The sequence below is a fragment of the Salvelinus namaycush genome, chromosome 36 (assembly GCF_016432855.1).
Source record: "Salvelinus namaycush isolate Seneca chromosome 36, SaNama_1.0, whole genome shotgun sequence".
Lineage (NCBI taxonomy): Eukaryota > Metazoa > Chordata > Actinopteri > Salmoniformes > Salmonidae > Salvelinus > Salvelinus namaycush.
This window is the reverse complement of record NC_052342.1, coordinates 14990014-15009480: the sequence shown is the minus strand read 5'-3', so window position 1 is coordinate 15009480 and position 19467 is coordinate 14990014. Positions and strand designations below refer to the sequence as shown.

Sequence of the window (19467 nt, the reverse complement as noted above, 5' to 3'; positions counted from 1 at the left end):
TTTAAAGACTCCCCCCTAGCTGTTAACCAACGAAGTGGTGATGAGGCTTGAGAAATCGAGGCTAACCACTCAAATTCATAGACGGAGCGATTGATACAAGGACCGACCATCTATGAGCTAAAAATTGCAGTTTTGAAGCTGCAGTTTGTTTACAAAGAATTGAGTAAGACAAGCTTATATTTGGGGCTCTGATGAACATATTTCTGGGTAGGGCAGTTGAAGGTCATGAGGCATTTAAGTTGTATTCTTCAAGAATCAATGGCTAGGCCTATACATCATTAACTTAAGTCCCAAAATGTTGATGAATCCCAGATTGACCCTTTAGACGTTTGGTTGACAATGGTTACGTTTATGCACGCAGCCCATATCTGATATTCTTTTGACCAATCAGCTCAGCTCTGAAAATGATCAGATGTGCAAAGAACTGATGTGATTGGTCACAATACGAATTAGTGGGGAAAATATATAACATTTGGAATGCCCGTCTAAACGCAGCCATATTGCTTTTTAGTTTAGGAAGTAAAAAAAAAAAAAAAACTTACCTGTTCACGCCCGGCCTAAAATCAAGCAGAGGTAATTTGCCATTCTCCTGTACTAAATTGAAAAAAAAACCTTGACTCATGTGTACCTAAATTCATCACGTTTAACTCTTAGTTTCATACAACCCACAACTGATCTTGATTCACATCTTTTACCTGGTTAAGTTACTGCAGGCTGTGCCAAGAACATCTCTCCAGAGATGCTCTAAGAGCGAGGGTGCTCATAACACCATCATGCCAAGTGTAATATGTTGAGAACTGGGGACATGACAATGACAATCCAACCCATGACACCTAAATAAATTGATGGGCAGTGAAGGGGTTGATTTAGATCGTTCAATTGTGATTGAGCGCTTGAAGTTCAGGGGAGACATAAGTGATAACGTTATTTCACATTGGTAGAGGACGATTCTTAATTTATCATCATCAGACACATAACCCCCTTCACATGATCACGATTCAATGATTAAAATGTAATGAGAAGCAACTGATCATCTGCCATCGAACCACTGATTGTGATAAGAATCTGCGATAAGATGTTAAGAGATCAAAAAATTAAAAAGATTATTATACAATTCAGTTTGTCCTCTGATGACACAAAAAAAAGAATGTTATCCACATTGGGGTAACTAGCTACCATAAGCAAATATTTGATAATCTACAAATTAACCAACTGGTCAATTGTTGTAGTCCATCGTAGTGGTTTTATTATGCTGTTGTACATTGTCACAACTTCAGATTGAACAAGGAAACACAAGATGGTTTGTATTTAAGTCGATATACAGTCACGATTATTTGCTAATAGTAACATCCTACTTGTAACATCCAAACGTGTTGATGCTTCCATTCATCAAATTTAAGAAATGTGACTTATCAGCAAAAGTTTATATCATGACACATTACAGTATATCAAGACAAAATATTGGAACATAAAATAAATATGCACGGCTCAAAGGCTTCTGGGAGCCAGAGACTAAAAAGGTAGCCAAAGCACAATACAAACCAAAAGAGGCCAAAACAATACAAGTGTAATAAAAGTGTTTGATGACGAGAAGTTAAGCATTACAATTCCTCCTGAGAATGAAACGCGCCACAGATCATCAGCCACAGATGAACGCTGTGCGCATCAGGATACGATGGCTGTGACGAGGACGCAAATCTTGTTGAAATAAATAAACCTGGAAAGAGGGCGAACCACACACAAGTCAACTGCCCATTACACCCGCAGCGAACACGTGTTTCATTTATAAACAATTTACATTCATCGTTCCATTCTCATCAGCAACTTGTGAGACACTTCAATCTAAATGGTCAAATTAATACTCTACATCAGTTCCTCACTTTTGCTAATACATGATTTATGTTTAGCTCAATCATTGCCTACAAACCAGCAGTGCCAACGAGAGGATTAAGAATTACGATTTTTCGCAGAGCTCTCTTACACATGCTTTTTCTCCCAGTTCAAGCATTTCAGTTAATCTGGAGGTTTAGCGAAGAGCGACTGTCAGACCATTCCTCTCAGAACTGAGGCATGAAGCCCCTCTAAAGAGCGCATCAAGTGACCTTGGACCCTCCATATAGAGGATAGGTACTACTTCACCTCCCATTAGAATGTTTGTAGCGCAGGCCTACTCTCACCTTGAGTCAAACGCCGGTGTACACTGCTTAGTAATAGCAGGCCGGTGGCAACCTGTCAGCATAGGGGTCTCTGATACGGGGCTAGTTGTACATCTCGGGCTGAGAGATGGGAGAGAGTCGGGAACGCTCGTAGGAGTAACCGTTACCGGCGGGGGGCATGGGGTGAGGAGGGGCCCTCCGAATGGGACCGAGGTCCCTGGCGTAGTACGCAGACAGGGGAGGAGGGTGGCGGAGACGCTCATATGGATCGAGGCCAGAGGTCATGAAGCGCTCCCTGACCATGGAAGAGGGGGGCGGGGGTAAGGAGCCAACACACCTCTCATCATAGGACATTATGCCGCAAAGGGCAGGGCGAGCCCTGTATTTCTCATAGTAATCCACCACGGCATAGCTCTGCCTCTCGCACTCATAAGCACGCTCTGGTTAAGGGGCTCGTGTAGGGGGGGTGGAGGGGGGACAGGATACCCGTGATGAGGGGATGGTGACGACCTCTTAGATAGCTAGGGGGTGGAGGGTCATGCCTCTCCCTTGGCCAGTATCCCCCGCTTTGAGGTGGGGGGGTAGTCTTCTTCCTCCTCCTACCTGGGACGGCTCTTTGATATCTGAACATGGATACGTTTCCCTATTAGGAAGAGAAATACCAAAGAACAAGATTAGGTGGAAGACCAGTAGTAGCCACATTTCTAAATGTGTAACCTTCTCAAAGAGCATAACCTTAAAAAAAAAATAAAAAAAATCTTACCCTGGAATTCAACCTTGTCTAATCCCTTGATGACATAGCCTCGTCGGAGTTGTCCATGTGCACAAACGCAAAGTTTTTGACAATAGCACATTCAGAGACTGTGCCATACTCCTCGAACGAAGTGCGGAGTTCATCGTTGTTGCCTTTCTCCAAGTTTGTCACGTGGAGTTTGACGGCTCCCTGGTTCTTCCCGCGACTAGCCTCGACGTTTATCGCCATGCAGCTTGTTGAGGTACAGGCTGCGGATGGCTTTGGTGGCAGACTTACGGTCATCCATGTGGACGAAAGCAAAATTCTTGACGATGGCGCATTCTGTGACGGCACCGTACTGGGAGAACAACGCCTGAATTTCATCCTTGTCTGCCTCCCGAGGGACATTCCCAATGAAGATCTTGACCATCCTTGAAGCAGTGTTGTAGAAAACCTTTGGTGAGAGGGGGGAAAGATAAATGATGTGACTGAGGCACAACCCCCCTCCCCAGGGCCACTTAACCAGACAATGTTGTTGGCCCATTTACTAAAAACCTCTAAAACTACTTAATGACTGACTGGATATGTATGTCAAACTTGACAAGATAGCTAACTAACCATATTATGAAATAGCTAACATGTACAAGTAGCAAAACTCTGACTAGCTAGCGAGCTAGTTTACATGACAAAGTGCAGTGCACTTATGTCTGGCATCAAGTCGGCTAGCCATCTAGAATGCTAGCTAACCACTTTTGCCAGAAACAGGTCGTTTTCAAACTTCGAAAACGCAGATGAGGTTATTTCAGCAACATGATAATGTCAAAGCAAACCAACTTTCATGCAACCAAAAACAAACATTCATATAAAACGCCTAGAATATTGTATATATTTTTTCTAGCTACATGCCTAACAGGCTGACTACACCGCTCGCATCGCGTGCGCAAGAGTCAATTTCAAATGTTTTAGTACAGCAGTTATTTAAAGATGTTCTCGACCAGAAATATTGAATAGTACACTTACCTCAATCGGTTAACGTTAGATACGTCACTTTCGTATAAAAAAAGGTCTACATCGCGTTATAAGAACGGAAAAACCCCGCCTGCTGAGATGCGTTATGCTAGCCGATTGGTTAGACAACCATTGTTCTTTGATTAGCCTGTGAATTGACCAATGACATTTTACGTTGTTACAGCGTTACTAACGCCGAGAGTAGGCTCGTAATACCGACCATCAGTCACATGAACAAACAGTGAATAGCTTGAAACTGCTTAGGCAAGTTGAGGTTGTTTATTAGCCTAGCTAGGTACATAATATTATGATTATGCTACTATTCGTACCAACTACTTCGAATGGCATGACTTATACTAGCTTGCTTGGTATACGTATTTTATTGAACACATATAGATACATTTTTCTTCACTTTATTATCACCATGATCTGTAGAGCTATGTGTCGCAGGCAACCAAGATTCGTTTTACTGCTTCAGGGTTTTGGCATGCTGATTACAGATGGCAGTCGATGATTGACAATAGCCCCCCTTTCCCAGAACAGTTAATTTGGCATGCAATTTCATCACAGATAAGAAGCTAGTTGGTTTAATTGATACTGCTCCTTTGTCGACTGCACTCACATGGTCATAAAGTAGCCCTATAAACCTGCCTGTTACTGAAAATCGTAAGGAAGTTGTATAGAACCTGCCAAGGTGAAAGCATAATCAGACGTTCCCTAAACATCGAGCTATAACCGGATCATGACTAGCAGCAGTTCACTGCCACTGGTGGTGCTATGTATGGTGCTGCTGGTTCTGGCTGACGTCATGATCACCCCCTGCCTGTTTGTTTTTGTCCTGGCAGTATCCTCCGATACCCGTTATAGTTTGCGCAACACTTTGTGCGCCAATAGACAACAGTTGTACTGGTTCTAGTAAACAAAGCAAGTCAACCGTTGGAGACAGCCTACTGTATAATGTAGCCTGATCTTTCGAGACGCTACGAGCAAAATAAATTATCCTACAGCCTACCCAACTTTACAGGTAAAATATAGCAAGTTTGGAAGTGAACATTCAGAATGGTTTTGTTTGAACGAATGTCATGATATGTGATTCTCATTCAAATGTTATACAAGCCTAGTATTGTTATTAGTACTTCAGAAAAACATAAGTGTGGAAGATATTTGCAGATTATATATCTAACATGTTCTTCACCTCTCTGATGAAAATAGACTTTAACTTTTATGAAAAAGCAGTCTATCCTAAGCTGTTTCCCTGTGTATACTTGAAAAAGGCTACATTCATATCACAGTGGAATTACTTTAAGTCAGTGAACGTTTTAGAGGAAATGCTGACAGGCTGAGGGTGTGGAATGATGATGCAATTCTGACACAATTCTAAGAACTAAAAATGTTAGAACAAATATCGAAAGCACCTTGAGATTTTGTACTGCTTCATGGAAATACGCTGAACATTCTTCCTATCGATTAGAGCAATATAATTAAGTGTTTTCCATTCCATCACCCTCTATCTGAGCTGTTATTCTCTGTCTAGTAATGAGACTTATTTAGTGCCAGAATAACACAAGGTAATCAATTTGAATATTCCTCTCTGTTTTTCTCTTAGACCAAGTGAACCAGAAAGTGAAAGACAACATCCCTTCAATTGCATCAGCCATCATAAGATCCACCATGGAGGTGTCTCACACCGTGGAAACAGAGGAGCTGATGACATGCCTCCAGATCCAGCTCTACCACCCCCAGCAGGCTTCCAGGGCTCTGTACCGCATGTTGCCTCTGGACACCAGACACAAGCTCCAGGCCGAGGACCCAGTGAAGCTGGGCCGGGATGCCCAGGCCTGCACCTTCGTGCTGGCCGACCCCCGTGTCTCCCGCAAGCAGCTGTCCTTGCAGGCCTACCGCACCTCCAACAGCCCGGACATGCTATTTTCTGTGCAGAACCTGAGCCAGAAGGGACGTGTGACTGTCAATGGGTTTGAGTTGGGGTTCCTGGAGAGGGCAGAGCTGCCGGGTAAGGCCTTGATCCGGTTCGGGGAATACGAGATGCTGATACGCCGTGAGAATGGAGAGGCGAAGGGGAGCTTTGAGGTGGAGTTTCGGGTGCTGGCAGTACCCCCTTCCAGAGAGATGGGCATGGTCGTGCCAAATATGGTGCCCGTCATGGACACGGGCTCAGACCTTTCAACCAATGGCATCCCACCACTCATGAGCCAAGGGCCAATGGAGATGGATGAGACAATCATGTACCAATCAGGCAGTGCGCTTCTTTCATAAAATAGTTTTACTACAATAACAGCCATATTGTTTTGATTATATTGTATTATTTTCTCTTTAACTAGAAGCAGTTTTCTTTAAAAATGCTGATGTTAAACATTCTGAAAGCTTAAATCAAAATGTTGACTGTATGTGGCGCCAAGCTATCAGTACCTCAAATGTTTTTATATTCTACCTTATAACCCACTCCTCAAGTATTATTCAGAATGTTACGTTATTTTATAAAATGTGAAACTAAAGCTTGTGAATATGACCCTTTTTCATGATACCCAAATAAGAGCAAGTATCAGAATTCAATGAAGGACGAGGTTAGGGTGGGGGAAGGATATTGTTTTGTCACCGTTTTGTAAATGTTGATTTTAATAAACTGTTTTATTTGATGATCGCGTTAAAGGCTTTGGCAAGTACAAGCAACAAATGTTACCTGTGAGGAACAAAGGCACATTCTGAAAAACTGGCTATACCTGTATATGTTTTAGTCTACCTGCATGTGAGATAAGATATGAGCCCAATTTGCTCACTTTGACCCCATCTGCCTCACCATTGTCACCTGTGATGCCTCAGATGGAGCACTAGGAGCTGTCCTCTCACAGCTGCAGAGTGGCATTGAGAGGCCCGTCGCCTTCGCCTCAAGAGCCCTAAGCCCCACTAAACAACGGTACTCTGTGGGTGAACGAGAAGCACTGGCCTGTGTCTGGACGTGCGAAATGTGGCACCTCTACTTATATGGCCGGCTGTTCACGTTTCGAACCAACCACCAGTCCCTCACTACGCTACTGTCGGCATTCAGAACTGGCCACAAGCCACTTCAGGTTTAACAGATGGGCCGACTGCCTCAGACAGTATGACTATCAGCTGAAGTTCACTCCGGGGAGGGATAACGTGGTGGCAGACCTCTCACGCTCCTCCGATCGTCTTGCCAGACAACAACGAAACAGAGCTCGTACAAATACTTTACGCTCCCCTTCAGTCAGCTGTCTCACTGGAGGAGCTGAAGCAAGCGTCGTAACAGGATCCCACACTTTAACAGGATCAACCTGTAAGAGAGCATGTTTCACTTATCGCCAATATAGTGGAGACCACGGTGCTCTTGGAAACTTTCAACACTAGAAATTGTTTTATACCCTTCCCCAGAAATATCTTGTAGATCTACGGACAATTCCTTGGACACCTTGGTATAGTTTCTGCTCAGATCTTCACTGTCAACTGTGGGACCTTATATAGACAGGTGTTTCTTTGTAAATTATGTCAAACAATTGTAATGGCCACAGGTGAACTCCAATCACGATGTAACGATATCTCAAGGATGATCAAAGGATGTTTTCTCTCTGTCATTATGGGCCATTGTGTGTAGATGGATGAGAAAAAAAATATATTTAATCCATTTTGAATTCAGGCTGTAACACAACAAAATATGGAATATGTCAAGGTGTGTGACTCCTTCCTGAAGGCACTGTATATAGTGTACATTTTCTTCATTTTTTGGGCACTTTCCCAGTGTATTGCTCTCTTTTTGAGAGTAAGGGTTCCTTACACTAACACTTGTTTTTCTACAAGAACAAAACTAGAAAATGATTTAATATTTTCTGTTCCATCTGATATATCATCTAGTGGCCCTATCAGGTACTTTAGATTACCACAGGTGTCTGTCATTATCTCTGGCTCACTGTGTGTACTTATCTGTCCCACTATTGTTTGGGAGATATGCGCTGATGAAGGTCGACTGACCGAAAGCTAAGCCACAACTAAAGGAATTTGCATCTGACTGGAAGTATGCTGAGACTTTTTCCTGTTTCTTCAGTTTTTCCCTTTGGCCTCCAGCACCTTCACTAATACTTTCTGGCTATTATCTAATACATTCTGCTAACATTTTTTATAATCTTTTGAAATACACATATTTTAGATTACTTTTTATTGGGCAAGGGTGGGATCATTGTGGTGGTTTTGAGAAGCACATACCATCCTGTGCCACAGTGCCTTTAGAATGTATTCACACCCCTTGGCTTTTTCCACATTTTGTTTTTAGTGCCTGAATTTAAAATGGAATAAAATGTAGATGTTGTCACTGGCCTGCACAGTTCCCCATAATGTCAGTTGATTTAGTTTTTTTTTTTTTTATGTTTACAAATTCATTAAAAATGAAAAGCTGAAATGTCTTGAGTCAATAAGTATTTAACCCCATTGTTATCGCAAGCAAATAAGTTCAGGAGTATAAAATGTGCTTAACAAGTCACAATAAGTTGTATGGACTCCTAATAATAGTGTTTAACATGAATTTTGAATGACTACCTCATCTCTGTACCGCACACATAACATTATCTGTAAGGTCCGTAAGTCGAGCAGTGAATTTCAAACAGATTCAACCAAAGACCAGGAAGGTTTTCAAATGTCTCGCAAAGAGCACCTATTGGTAGATGGGTAAAAATTAAAAAAGCAGATAATGAATGTCCCTTTGAGCATGGTGGAGTTATTAATTAAATTTTGGACGGTGTATCAATACACCCAGTCACTACAAAGATACAGGCATCCTTCCTAACTCAGTTGCCAGAAAGGAAGGAAACCTATCAGGGATTTCACCATGAGGCCAATGGTGACTTTAAAACAGTTGATGGATCAACATTGTAGCTACTCCATAATAATAACCTAATTGACAGAGTGAAAAGGGAGCCTGTACAGAATAAAAAGTATTCCAAAACGTGCATTAGTGAAGTAACACAGCAAAAAAATGTGCCAAATCAATTAACTTTATATCCTAAATAGTCGTGTTTGGGGCAAATCCAATACAACACATTACTGAGTACCACTCTCCATATTTGAGCATAGTGGTGGCTGCATCATGTTATGGGTATGCTTGTAATTGTCAAGGACTGGGGAGTTTTTCCAGGATGAAAAGGAACAGAAGCTAAGCACAGGCAAAATCCTAGGAGAAAACCTGGTTTAGTCTGCTTTCAACCAGACACTGGGAGATTAATTAACCTTTCAGCAGGACAGTAACCTAAAACAAGGCCAAATTTACACTGGGGTGGCCGAGTTACAATTGTGACCTACATCTGCTTGAAAATCTATGGCAAGACCTGAAAATGGTTGTCTAGCAATGATCAACATCCAAATTGACAGAGCTTGAAGAATTTTGAAAATAATAATGGGTAAATGTTGCAAAATCCAGGTGTGGAAAGTTCTTAGACTTACCCAGAAAGTTTCACAGCAGTTATCACTGCCAAATGTGATTTTAACATGTATAGATAAGTATTCAACCCTCAGACTAATCAAGATATTAGGGTTTTCGTTTTCAAATGTTAAAATAATTTGTCCAAGTGGAAGAAAATTGTAAGTAGATTGATGAAAAATGTAATTAATTTCAATCCCAATTTGTAACATCAAAAAGAGGAAAAAGTAAAGGGGTGTGAATAATTTAAGGCACTGTATGCCTAGACTTCTTTGATCTGTATGTACACACCAACTACCCAGCATAGGGCATTAGGCGTCCACAAAAGGAACAGCCACACCCAAATGACCTCATCACCAGTCATATGATGGCTATATGTGGGTTTATAGAAAGAGTTAAATCTACCCCCCCCCCCCCAAAACAGAATTTATACGTGATCTGTAGTCTTAGGTGCACGGCCGGCTCCAGGCATAATCAGTCACTTAGGGGCCCCAGCAGCTAGGAACTGTCAGGGTCTCAATTTACTTATGAGCGTTAGAATACACAAGGTGTAAATTCAAACAGTTTTGTGCATCAGTCACTCAATTAGCCATGTCTGCTAACAATTAATCTAGCTAGTGATATTCACGGCCAAAATACTGATCGGGCACATGCCCAGGGGTCCTGACCTCCAGGGGGCCCCTCGTTGATTGTATTAGTTGCTCTCACTCAGATATCAACATTGCAAAATGTGTAGAACTGCAGAAAACTCCTTAAAACGAACATTTTCTCTATACCCCATGCCAAAATGTGTAGTATAGCAGGAAATTAACTTTGTATGTTTTTAATCTCCACCCCAAAGAAAGATGGCCACTAGGTGCCCCCCCCAACCAAATCTCAGTTACAACGCCCAAAAGCCTAGAACAAACAAGTTCAGTTTGAAATATTTTATTAGGAAATGACACAAAGACATTCGGGGGACTCTTATAAAACCAAGTATTTCAGTAGTACAGCTATACAAACCAATACAACCATTTACAGTATGGGTTACAATACATATGAATGCTTAATGAATTCTACTTTTCTAACTTACCAGTGGCCTAGACCTTCAAACAGGGGTGCATTCACTAGGAACCAAACAGCCAAAACAGAGGGGGACTGCATTAACTTGTCCATTTAGAAAATGCTTGTTTTCACAGCAAAATGTTTTGCTTGTGCACACTAAATGAATAAACCCCACAACAATATGTATCTGCTGACCTTAAGACTGTGTCCCTACTTGCTTATGGATGGAATTATCTATAAAATAAATCTTCCCCTGACAATGACACCTAACAACATTTCCACAACCAAGATCATGTTTATATTTAAAAGGGCAATCTGGTATTCAAAACAAAGACCCAGCCACTTGTTTGGTTAAGAGCTGAGGCTGGAGAACTGTAGATGACTAACCACTCTGAAATTCATAGACTGAGCTTTTGATAGATGGACTGACCATACATGAGCTCAAAATGATAGTTTTGACAATGTTTTAAAGCTATAGTTTGTTCACAATTAGATTACTTAAACAATGGAGTAACAGATTCATATTTGGAGCTCTGATGAACTTGTGTTTTTAGGTGGGACAGTTAAAGGTCATCAGGCATTTAACTTATATTCTTCGAGATTCAATGGTTAAGCCTATATCTAAATATCCCAAAATGTTGCAGAATCCAAGACTGCCCCTTTAAAAGACGTTTGGCTGCAAAATATACAGGCAGCACAATCGCATTTTTTTTTTACACTATCATTCAGCTTTGAAAAAGATCTAAAAAAGAAAAAAAGAAAGTCAAATGACCAATTAGTGGGGGGGGGGGGGGGGGGGGGGTAATTGGGCTGCCTGTCTAAACGCAGCCATATAGATTTTTAGTATGGAAAGGTTAAGCATTTATATTACGTGTCCATGCCAAGCAGAGACGTCGTGTCATTTTCCTGACTCCTGTGTACCTAAATGAATCACATCTTTAAACCCAAGTTTCATACAACTGATCCCAACTCCCATCTTACCTGGTTAGGTTCCTGCAGGCGGTGCCAAGAACATCTCTCCAGAGACGCTTCCAGAGTGAGTGTATTATGGCGAGAACTGGGGATATAACAATAAAGCCCAATCAAACCCATGACACTGAAATAAATTGATGGGCAGTGAAGGGGCAGATCGGTATAGTTCAATTGTGATTGAGCGCTTGAAGTCGAGGGGACACAGATAACGTTATTTGATATTTTATCAAGCATTTAACCCCCTTCAAAATGGGTAAAGTATATTGAGAAGCAACTGATCATTCGCCATTGAATCATAAGATTAAGAATCCGCGATATGATTTAACAAGAGATCCCCCAAAAAATTATTGAAATTCCTGTACAATTCAGTTTTATTAAAATCATGTCCTGATTACAAATAAGAACGTTATCCACCTTAGTGTAACTCGCCACCATAAACAAATTAACCAACTAATCCATCGAAGTGGTTTATTATGCTGTTGTACATTGTCGCAGAGCACTACCTTTTCATAATCCATAACTTTGCATCATTTCAGACGATAGATTTAAATTTAAACCAGCATGGTTGTTCAAAGGAAACACGTGTTGATATTCAAATCACGATTATTAACATCCTTTTCGTAATAACGTGTTGCAGCTTTCAATCATTAAATTTCAGAAATGAGATTTTAGAGCAAAAAGTTTGTATCATGACACGTTACAGTATATCAAGAGGACAAAAATAATGTTAACATAAAATAAAAACGCACAACTAAATGGCTTCTGGGAGCCTGAGACTAAAAACATAGCTAAAGCACAATACTAAAACAATGCAAAAAAAAAGAAAGAAGAGGAAACAATACAATAAAAGGGTTTTAAATGACGAGAGGGCATGCATTACAATTCCTCCTGAGAACGAAACGCGCTCAGCCACAGACGAGGGGGGTAAATTGCTGTGTGCATCAGGAGACGACGACGCAGATCTTGTTGAAATATTTAAACCTGGAAAGAGAGCAAACCACACACACACACGTCAACCGCCCGTTACACCCGCAGCGAACACGTGTTTCACTTATAAACAATCTACATTCATCGTTCTATTCTCATCAGCAACTTCAATCTACATGGTCAAATTAATACTCTACATGAGTTCCTCACTTTTACCAATACATGATTTATGTTTAGCTCAATCATTGCTTATATACCAACGAGATGATTAAGAATTACGATTTTTCGCAGAGCTCTCTTACACATGCTTTTTCTCCCAGTTCAAGCATTTCAGTTAATCTGGAGGTTTAGCGAAGAGCGACTGTCACACCATTCCTCTCAGAACTGAGGCATGAAGCCCCTCTAAAGAGCGCATCAAGTGACCTTGGACCCTCCATACAGAGGATAGGTACTACTTCACCTCCCATTTCCCATTAGAATGTTTGTAGCGCAGGCCTATTCTCACCTTGAGTCAAACGCCGGTGTACGCTGCTTAGTAATAGCGAGCCGCTGGCGGCGGTGGCAACCTGTCGGCGTAGGGGTCCCTGGTACGGGGTAGGTTGTACATCGCGGGCCGAGAGATGGGAGAGAGTCGGGAACGCTCATAGGAGTAACCGTTACCGGCGGGGGGCATGGGGGGAGGAGGGGCCCTCCGAATGGGACTGCGGTCCCTGGCGTAGTACGCAGAGGGGGGGGGAGGGAGGGGGCGACGCTCATATGGATCGAGGCCAGAGGTCATGAAGCGCTCCCTGACCATGGAAGAGGGGGGCGGGGGAGGAGGGGGTAAGGAGCCTACACGCCTCTCATCATAGGACATTATGCCGTAAGGGGCAGGACGAGCCCTGTATTTCTCATAGTAATCCACCACGGCATAGCTCTGCCTCTCGCGCTCATAAGCACGCTCTGGGTAAGGGGCTCGTCGAGGGGGAGGGGGTGGTGGAGGGGGGGCAGGGTACCCGTGATGAGGGGGTGGCTGTCGACCTCTTAGATAGCTAGGGGGTGGAGGATCATGCCTCTCCCCGGGGTAGCCACGGGGGGGCCAGTAACCACCCCTCTCAGGTGGGGGTGGTGGATAGTCTTCTTCCTCCTCGTACCTGGGACGGCTCTTGGATATCTGAACATGGATACGTTTCCCTATTAGGGAAATAAATGCCAAAGAACATGATTAGGTGGAAGACCAGTAGTAGCCACATTTCTAAATGTCTAACCTTCTCAAAGATCATAAGCAAAAAAAAAAAAATCTTACCCTGGAATTCAATGTTGTCTAATCCCTTGATGGCATCCATAGCCTCGTCGGAGTTGTCCATGTGCACAAACGCAAAGTTTTTGACAATAGCACATTCAGAGACTGTGCCATACTCCTCGAACAGAGTGCGGAGCTCATCATCGTTGCCTTTCTCCACGTTTGTCACGTGGAGTTTGACGGCTCCCTGGTTCTTCCCGCGACTAGCCTCGACATTTATCGCCGTGCCATGCAGCTTGTAGAGGTGCAGGCTGCGGATGGCTTTGGTGGCAGACTTACGGTCATCCATGTGGACGAAAGCAAAATTCTTGACGATGGCGCATTCTGTGACGGCACCGTACTGGGAGAACAACACCTGAATTTCATCCTTGTCTGCCTCCCGAGGGAGGTTCCCAATGAAGATCTTGACCATCCTTGAAGCAGTGTTGTAGAAAGCCTGATGTGAGGGGGGAAAGCTCAATGAGACTATGCGAACTAGCGAAATTGTCATGTAAACTAAGTACAGTGGTGCACTTGTTATCGGCATCAAGCATGGGGGCTAGTAATCTAGTAGAATGTTAGCTACTTAGTTACCACTTTCGACAGAAACCGATCGTTTTAAAACCTCGATACGTTTATTATTTCAGCAACATGATCATGTCCAAATTTTATAGAAGCAAAAATGAAAATGTATAGAAAACGGCGTCGAATATTGTACATCTCGTTGTCTAGCTACATTACCTAGCTAATTTAGCTAGCTTGCCACCCCAATACGCGCGTACCCGTTCGAGAAACGGTACTCCAAAAGATTATTGCATAACAGAATATTCCTCAATACGGGTAGACAGAGTTCATACCTCGCGTCAATTTCAAATATTCTAGCAGTAGCTATTTATTTTCTATTGACCAAGAAAGATTGAATGGAACGCTTACCTCAAATCAGTTAGCTGCTTCACGGTTGTGAAAAAAATGGCTACACCGGCGTGCTAAAGAAGCGCGCCTACTGAGATGCGTCAACACAGCTGATTGGTTAGACAACCGTTCATTGATTAGCCTGGGAATGGACCAATGGAACAACTTCTACGTTTATTTGAGTAATTCAGACCACCAATGACACTTCAAGTTGTTACAATGTAGCCAACACACGAGTAGGCAAGCGATAGGGACCACCTACCTGTCTGTAACATGAATTAGTTAGCTACAATGTAACAAACTAAATAGCTTGTAGGGTTGTTTATTATCCTAGCTAGGTACATATGATTATACTACTCGAACCAACTAATTCAGATGGTATTACTTATATTAGCTTGCCTGTTATCCGTATTTTATTTAACACAAACACGTTTAAAAAATAAATAAAAAACTTTATCACCATTATCTGTCGGGCTATGTGTTGCATGCAACCGAGTTTCACTGCTTCTGATTTTTTTGGCATGCTTCTGATTTTTTTGGCATGCTGATTAGATGGCAGTCGATTGAAGTAAACTCTCCTTTCCCAAAACAGATTATTTGACACTTTTTAAAATTACAGAATTATTTGGTTTAATTGATACCGCGTCTTTAAAGACTGTACTCACACGGTCATAAAATAGACATATGAGCCCGCCTGTTACTGAAAAGCGCAAGGAAGTTGCAGGGAGCCTTCAAAAGGTAAAAGCATAAAACAAACGTTCCCGAAGCATCTACTGCTATTTGGAAATTACATAATTTCCCATCACAGGATCAAGGCAAGCAGCAGTCACTGCCACTGGGGGTGCTGCTGACGTAACGATCGTCCTCTTACCGTTGTTTTGCTGTCCAGTTTCCTCCAACACTCGTTATAGTTGGCACACAACTTGGCGTGTCAGTAGACAATTCGCTGTACCCGTTCAAGTAGACAAAGCAGGTCAATCGTCGGACACAATTTTACTGGAGCCTGACCTTTTGAGACGCTGCGGGCAAAACAATTATTCTTACCACCGAGATAAAGACCATTTCAAGTTGGATATTAGCGCTTTCAAACCTCAATCCACTTGAGCCACAGACACCAAGTAAGTGTCATGTTGGAAAACTTGCGCACAACATTGCACAGGTCTTATTTTCACAATTGACAAATTTTCTTTCCAAAGCTAATAAACATGTGGAAATGTGAGCAGCATTTTGTATTCCTAGTTGAATTAGTTAGGGAGCGTAAACAAAAGGACACTTTTTTACATTCAAATTTCGATTGCTACTTGGTCATGTGACCTACTGACTTCAAACAAGGTTCCGAATGTCCACTGACTACCCTTATTGCACACCCTTTAGTTTGTCCATTTATCTCACATGATTTTACTAACTTTTAAATTTCAGAATGTCCATGGACTGGCAGAGATGAGCACCGCGAGGTATCCAGTGCGGTAATGTGAACGATGCCGGAGAAGCTGGCGGGAGCCCTGGGGAGAGTTCTCTTTTCTTTGTGAAGGGCAGGGCACCCTGGAATGGGTTCGCCCCGAGAGAGGGGCCCTGGAAATCATAGCGGTTTCGGCATCGTCCGGTGAGGCCCTTAAATCCGGGGGGAGAGTGTAAATCTCATGCCGGGCCGTACCCATATCCGCAGCAGGTCTCCCAAGGTGAACAGCCTTTGGCACATAACAATGTAGAGGTAAGGGAAGTTGGCAAAAAAGATCTGTAACTTCGGGATAAGGATTGGCTTTAATGGCAGGGTCGGTTGGGCCGGGGAATTTGTCTGGGGAGGGCGGCCTACATCTGATGTGGGTAGTACCATCCACGCCCATTGATTTGCTGCGGAACCATAAAACGGACAGAAGAAGCCTAGGTTCCCACTGGGCACCGATCACTGAATGTCAACTTGATGAAATTCAAAAAGGAGTGTTCCCACCTGTCGCGGTGGCACTCAAATCACCCGTGGGGTGACTGACCCCCTCATGTCAAAGTGAGGAATATCAATGAAGCGCTGGTAAAGGTGGTTCCTATGCCTCTGTCCAGGAGGGCTGACTGGGAAAGCAAATTATTGAAAGGGGATGATTATTTTCTGTTGCTTCTTCCGACACCCGGTCAATGGTGCCGATAGATACTGCGAGGGGTATTTGGTTCTCAAGCCTTTAAGTATTGCACTGGCTCTTGATGTCGATTGGGTGTTAAAGTCCGCTTAATTAAGGTTAGTAGCGGCGACTGTTGTCCAGTTTGTAAGACAAAAGCCTCTGATGATACCACCGGGCGTGACTCGAATGGATGTTAATTTGATGATATGACTGTAGCATGCTACCCTTCGCGGTCGCACTCAAACCACCTTCGGGGTGGCTGTGATCCCCTCATGTCAAAGTGAGAAAATTCGATGAAGCAGGGGTAAACGGCAGGACATATTTAAGAGTCGAGGTAGCATATTTAAAATGCCTCGTCATCTAATTAGTGACGCGCATGAATGGATGAACGAGATTCCCACAGTCCCTACCTACTATCTAGCGAAACCACAGCCAAGGGAACGGGCTTGACAGAATCAGCAGGGAAAGACCCTGTTGAGCTTAACTCTAGTCTGGCACTGTGAAGAGACATGAGGTGTAGAATAAGTGGGAGGCCTCGGCCACCGGGATAGCCTCTTCTGGCAGGTGAGTGCCTCCCAAGGCGGGGGGCACTCAGACTCCGAGCAGGGGCGGCCAGACTCAGGGGCTGGGGGCAGAACTCAGGCTGTGGAGGTTGGGTTGGATACTTAGTCTCTGAGCGGATAAAAGCGGGCGGGTCACCAGGTGCACAGAGCTTGTTTTAGGTGCACAAGGACACCTCCAAGGCGGGGGGCACTCCGAGTCCAAGCAGGGGAGGCCGGACTCGGGGGCGGCACTCAGGCCGGAGGTTGGAATGGGGACTTGGTCTGTGAGCAGAAAAAAAGCGGGCGGGTTACCAAGTGCACAGAGCCTGTTTCAAATGAGATGTCTACAGTCCAGCTGTCAGGAACCACATCCAACTGGTAACCCTTTACAGGCTCTGTGCACGTGGTTCCTGACAGCAGGACTGGAGACATCTTAGTAATTCCAGGGAGTAAGCTACACTCTAAGGCCAAGTGAGAGGGGTGTTGACCGGGGAGGGAAAGTGGGTGTGGAGGCCTGGAGGTCTGTAGTTCCAGGGAGTAAGCTATATACTCTCAGGCCCAGGGAGAGGGGAGGCAGGGAGTGTAGGCCTAGAGGCCAGGAGTCAGAGGTCACCAGGTCAATGGGTGCCTGCCTGGAGGTCAGGAAGGCCCAGGGAAAAGGCCCAAGTTAATGTGTGAGTGACCAAAGATCTATTGAAATTAGAATGTTTATAAAATTAATGTAAAATTGTGTGAGATGAAAATGGACAAACTACAGAGTGTGCAATATATAAGGGTAGTCAGTGGACATTCTGAACCTTGTTTGAGGTCAGTAGGTCACATTACCAAGGAGAAATTGAAATTTGAAACATTGCATTTTTTTAAATGAATTTAAAAACGTGTGAGAAATTCGACTAACTAAAGGATGTGCAATGTGTAGGGCCACTGAGTGTACATTCTCAACCCTGTTTGAAGTCAGTAGGTCACATGACCAAGGAGCTATTGAAATTCTATTTCTATCATTTAAAATAGTGTGAGATGTAAATCGACAAAACAGTGTGCACAATGTGCGTCCCTGCCATCGGGTTAGCGAGAACCAGTTTTGAACGTTTTATTAGTAATGGTTAAAGAGCTATTGAAATTTGAAAAATTTGACTTGTCACCATGTTGACGGTCCCCAACTGCTGTTGGTGGACGTAAGGAAAACTACAGGTGAATATCCGTCAAATATCCAACCTGAATCTGTCTTTACCTCGGTCAGCTTACCCAACTTTACAGGTAAGATAGATATAGAAACTTTGGAAGTGAACATTCAGAATGGTTTAGTTATCAGTAAAATCTTAAATTAAGCTAGTCTTGTTAGTGTTTACGACATTTGCAGATTATGATATGTAACATGAACACCTCTATGAAAAAGGCTACATTCAAAGCACAGTGGAATGACTTTCAACCAATGGACGTCTGAAGAAATGCTGACCGAGGCGGAGTGTGTGGAATGATGCAATTCTGACATGTCTCATAAAATAACAAAAAATGTTAAAGCAAATTTCAAAAGCACCTTAATTTGGTACTGCTTTAAGGAAATACCCTGAACATTGTCCCTATGAAATAATTGTTTTTCATTCCATCACTGACATCCTATCTGCGCTGTTCTTGTCTAGTATTATTTTATTTAGTGCCAGAATAACGAAAAGTAATCAATTGAATATTCCTCTGTTTTTCTCTTAGACCAAGTGAACCAGAAAGTGAAAGACAACATCCCTTCAATTGCATCAGCCATCATAAGATCCACCATGGAGGTGTCTCACACTGTGGAAACAGAGGAGCTGATGACATGCCTCCAGATCCAGCTCTACCACCCCCAGCAGGCTTCCAGGGCTCGTTACCGCATGTTGCCTCTGGACACAAGCACCAGGCTGAGGACCCAGTGAGGCAATCGTGCATTGAGTTTGTCATAGATTAGTTTTACTACAATAACAGCCATATTGTTTTGATTATATTGTATTATTTTCTCTTTAACTAGAAGCAGTTTTCTTGAAAAATGCTGATGTTAAACATTCTGAAAGCTTAAATCAAAATGTTGACTGTATGTGGCGCCAAGCTATCAGTACCTCAAATGTTTTTATATTCTACCTTATAACCCACTCCTCAAGTATTATTCAGAATGTTACGTTATTTTATAAAATGTGAAACTAAAGCTTGTGAATATGACCCTTTTTCATGATACCCAAATAAGAGCAAGTATCAGAATTCAATGAAGGACGAGGTTAGGGTGGGGGAAGGATATTGTTTTGTCACCGTTTAGTAAATGTTGATTTTAATAAACTGTTTTATTTGATGATCGCGTTAAAGGCTTTGGCAAGTACAAGCAACAAATTTTAC

The 19467-nt window shown here is 42.8% G+C and overlaps 2 protein-coding genes and 1 pseudogene across 3 annotated transcripts; 1 reads left to right on the top strand and 2 right to left on the bottom strand.

The window, feature by feature from the left end:
- Nucleotides 1-1216: 1216 nt before the first annotated feature.
- Nucleotides 1217-4669, bottom strand: LOC120030636 (annotated as a pseudogene).
- Nucleotides 4482-19423, top strand: tifa (TRAF interacting protein with forkhead associated domain). Of its 2 annotated transcripts, XM_038976073.1 has the most exons (3): nt 4482-4921; nt 5504-6176; nt 19049-19423. In XM_038976073.1, exon 2 carries the CDS (start codon nt 5569-5571, stop codon nt 6169-6171), a length of 603 nt encoding a protein of 200 aa, XP_038832001.1. In that variant the 5' UTR covers nt 4482-4921; nt 5504-5568; the 3' UTR covers nt 6172-6176; nt 19049-19423. The 2 variants fall into 2 exon arrangements, with proteins under 2 accessions (XP_038832001.1, XP_038832000.1); XM_038976072.1 differs by lacking the exon at nt 19049-19423 and having other exon boundaries at nt 4495-4921; nt 5504-6551.
- On the bottom strand, nt 10249-15032 carry LOC120030634 (RNA-binding protein 4B-like). The gene is made up of 4 exons (XM_038976067.1): nt 14475-15032; nt 13566-13998; nt 12786-13453; nt 10249-12334 (listed from the first exon to the last, which is right to left on the bottom strand). The coding sequence occupies exons 2-3, from the start codon at nt 13972-13974 to the stop codon at nt 12813-12815; spliced, it is 1050 nt and encodes a 349-aa protein (XP_038831995.1). The 5' UTR covers nt 13975-13998; nt 14475-15032; the 3' UTR covers nt 10249-12334; nt 12786-12812.
- Nucleotides 19424-19467: the final 44 nt, after the last annotated feature.

What these genes read in the sequence shown, in the direction of transcription:
- tifa (XM_038976073.1), top strand. Translation starts at nt 5,569, where the DNA reads ATGGAGGTGTCTCACACCGTGGAAACAGAGGAGCTGATGACATGCCTC.
- LOC120030634 (XM_038976067.1), bottom strand. Translation starts at nt 13,974, where the DNA reads ATGGTCAAGATCTTCATTGGGAACCTCCCTCGGGAGGCAGACAAGGAT. An exon ending in AGACAACATTGAATTCCAGG is followed by an intron (nt 13,454 to 13,565) that starts GTAAGATTTTTT and finishes TTTCCCTAATAG; the next exon opens with GGAAACGTATCCATGTTCAG.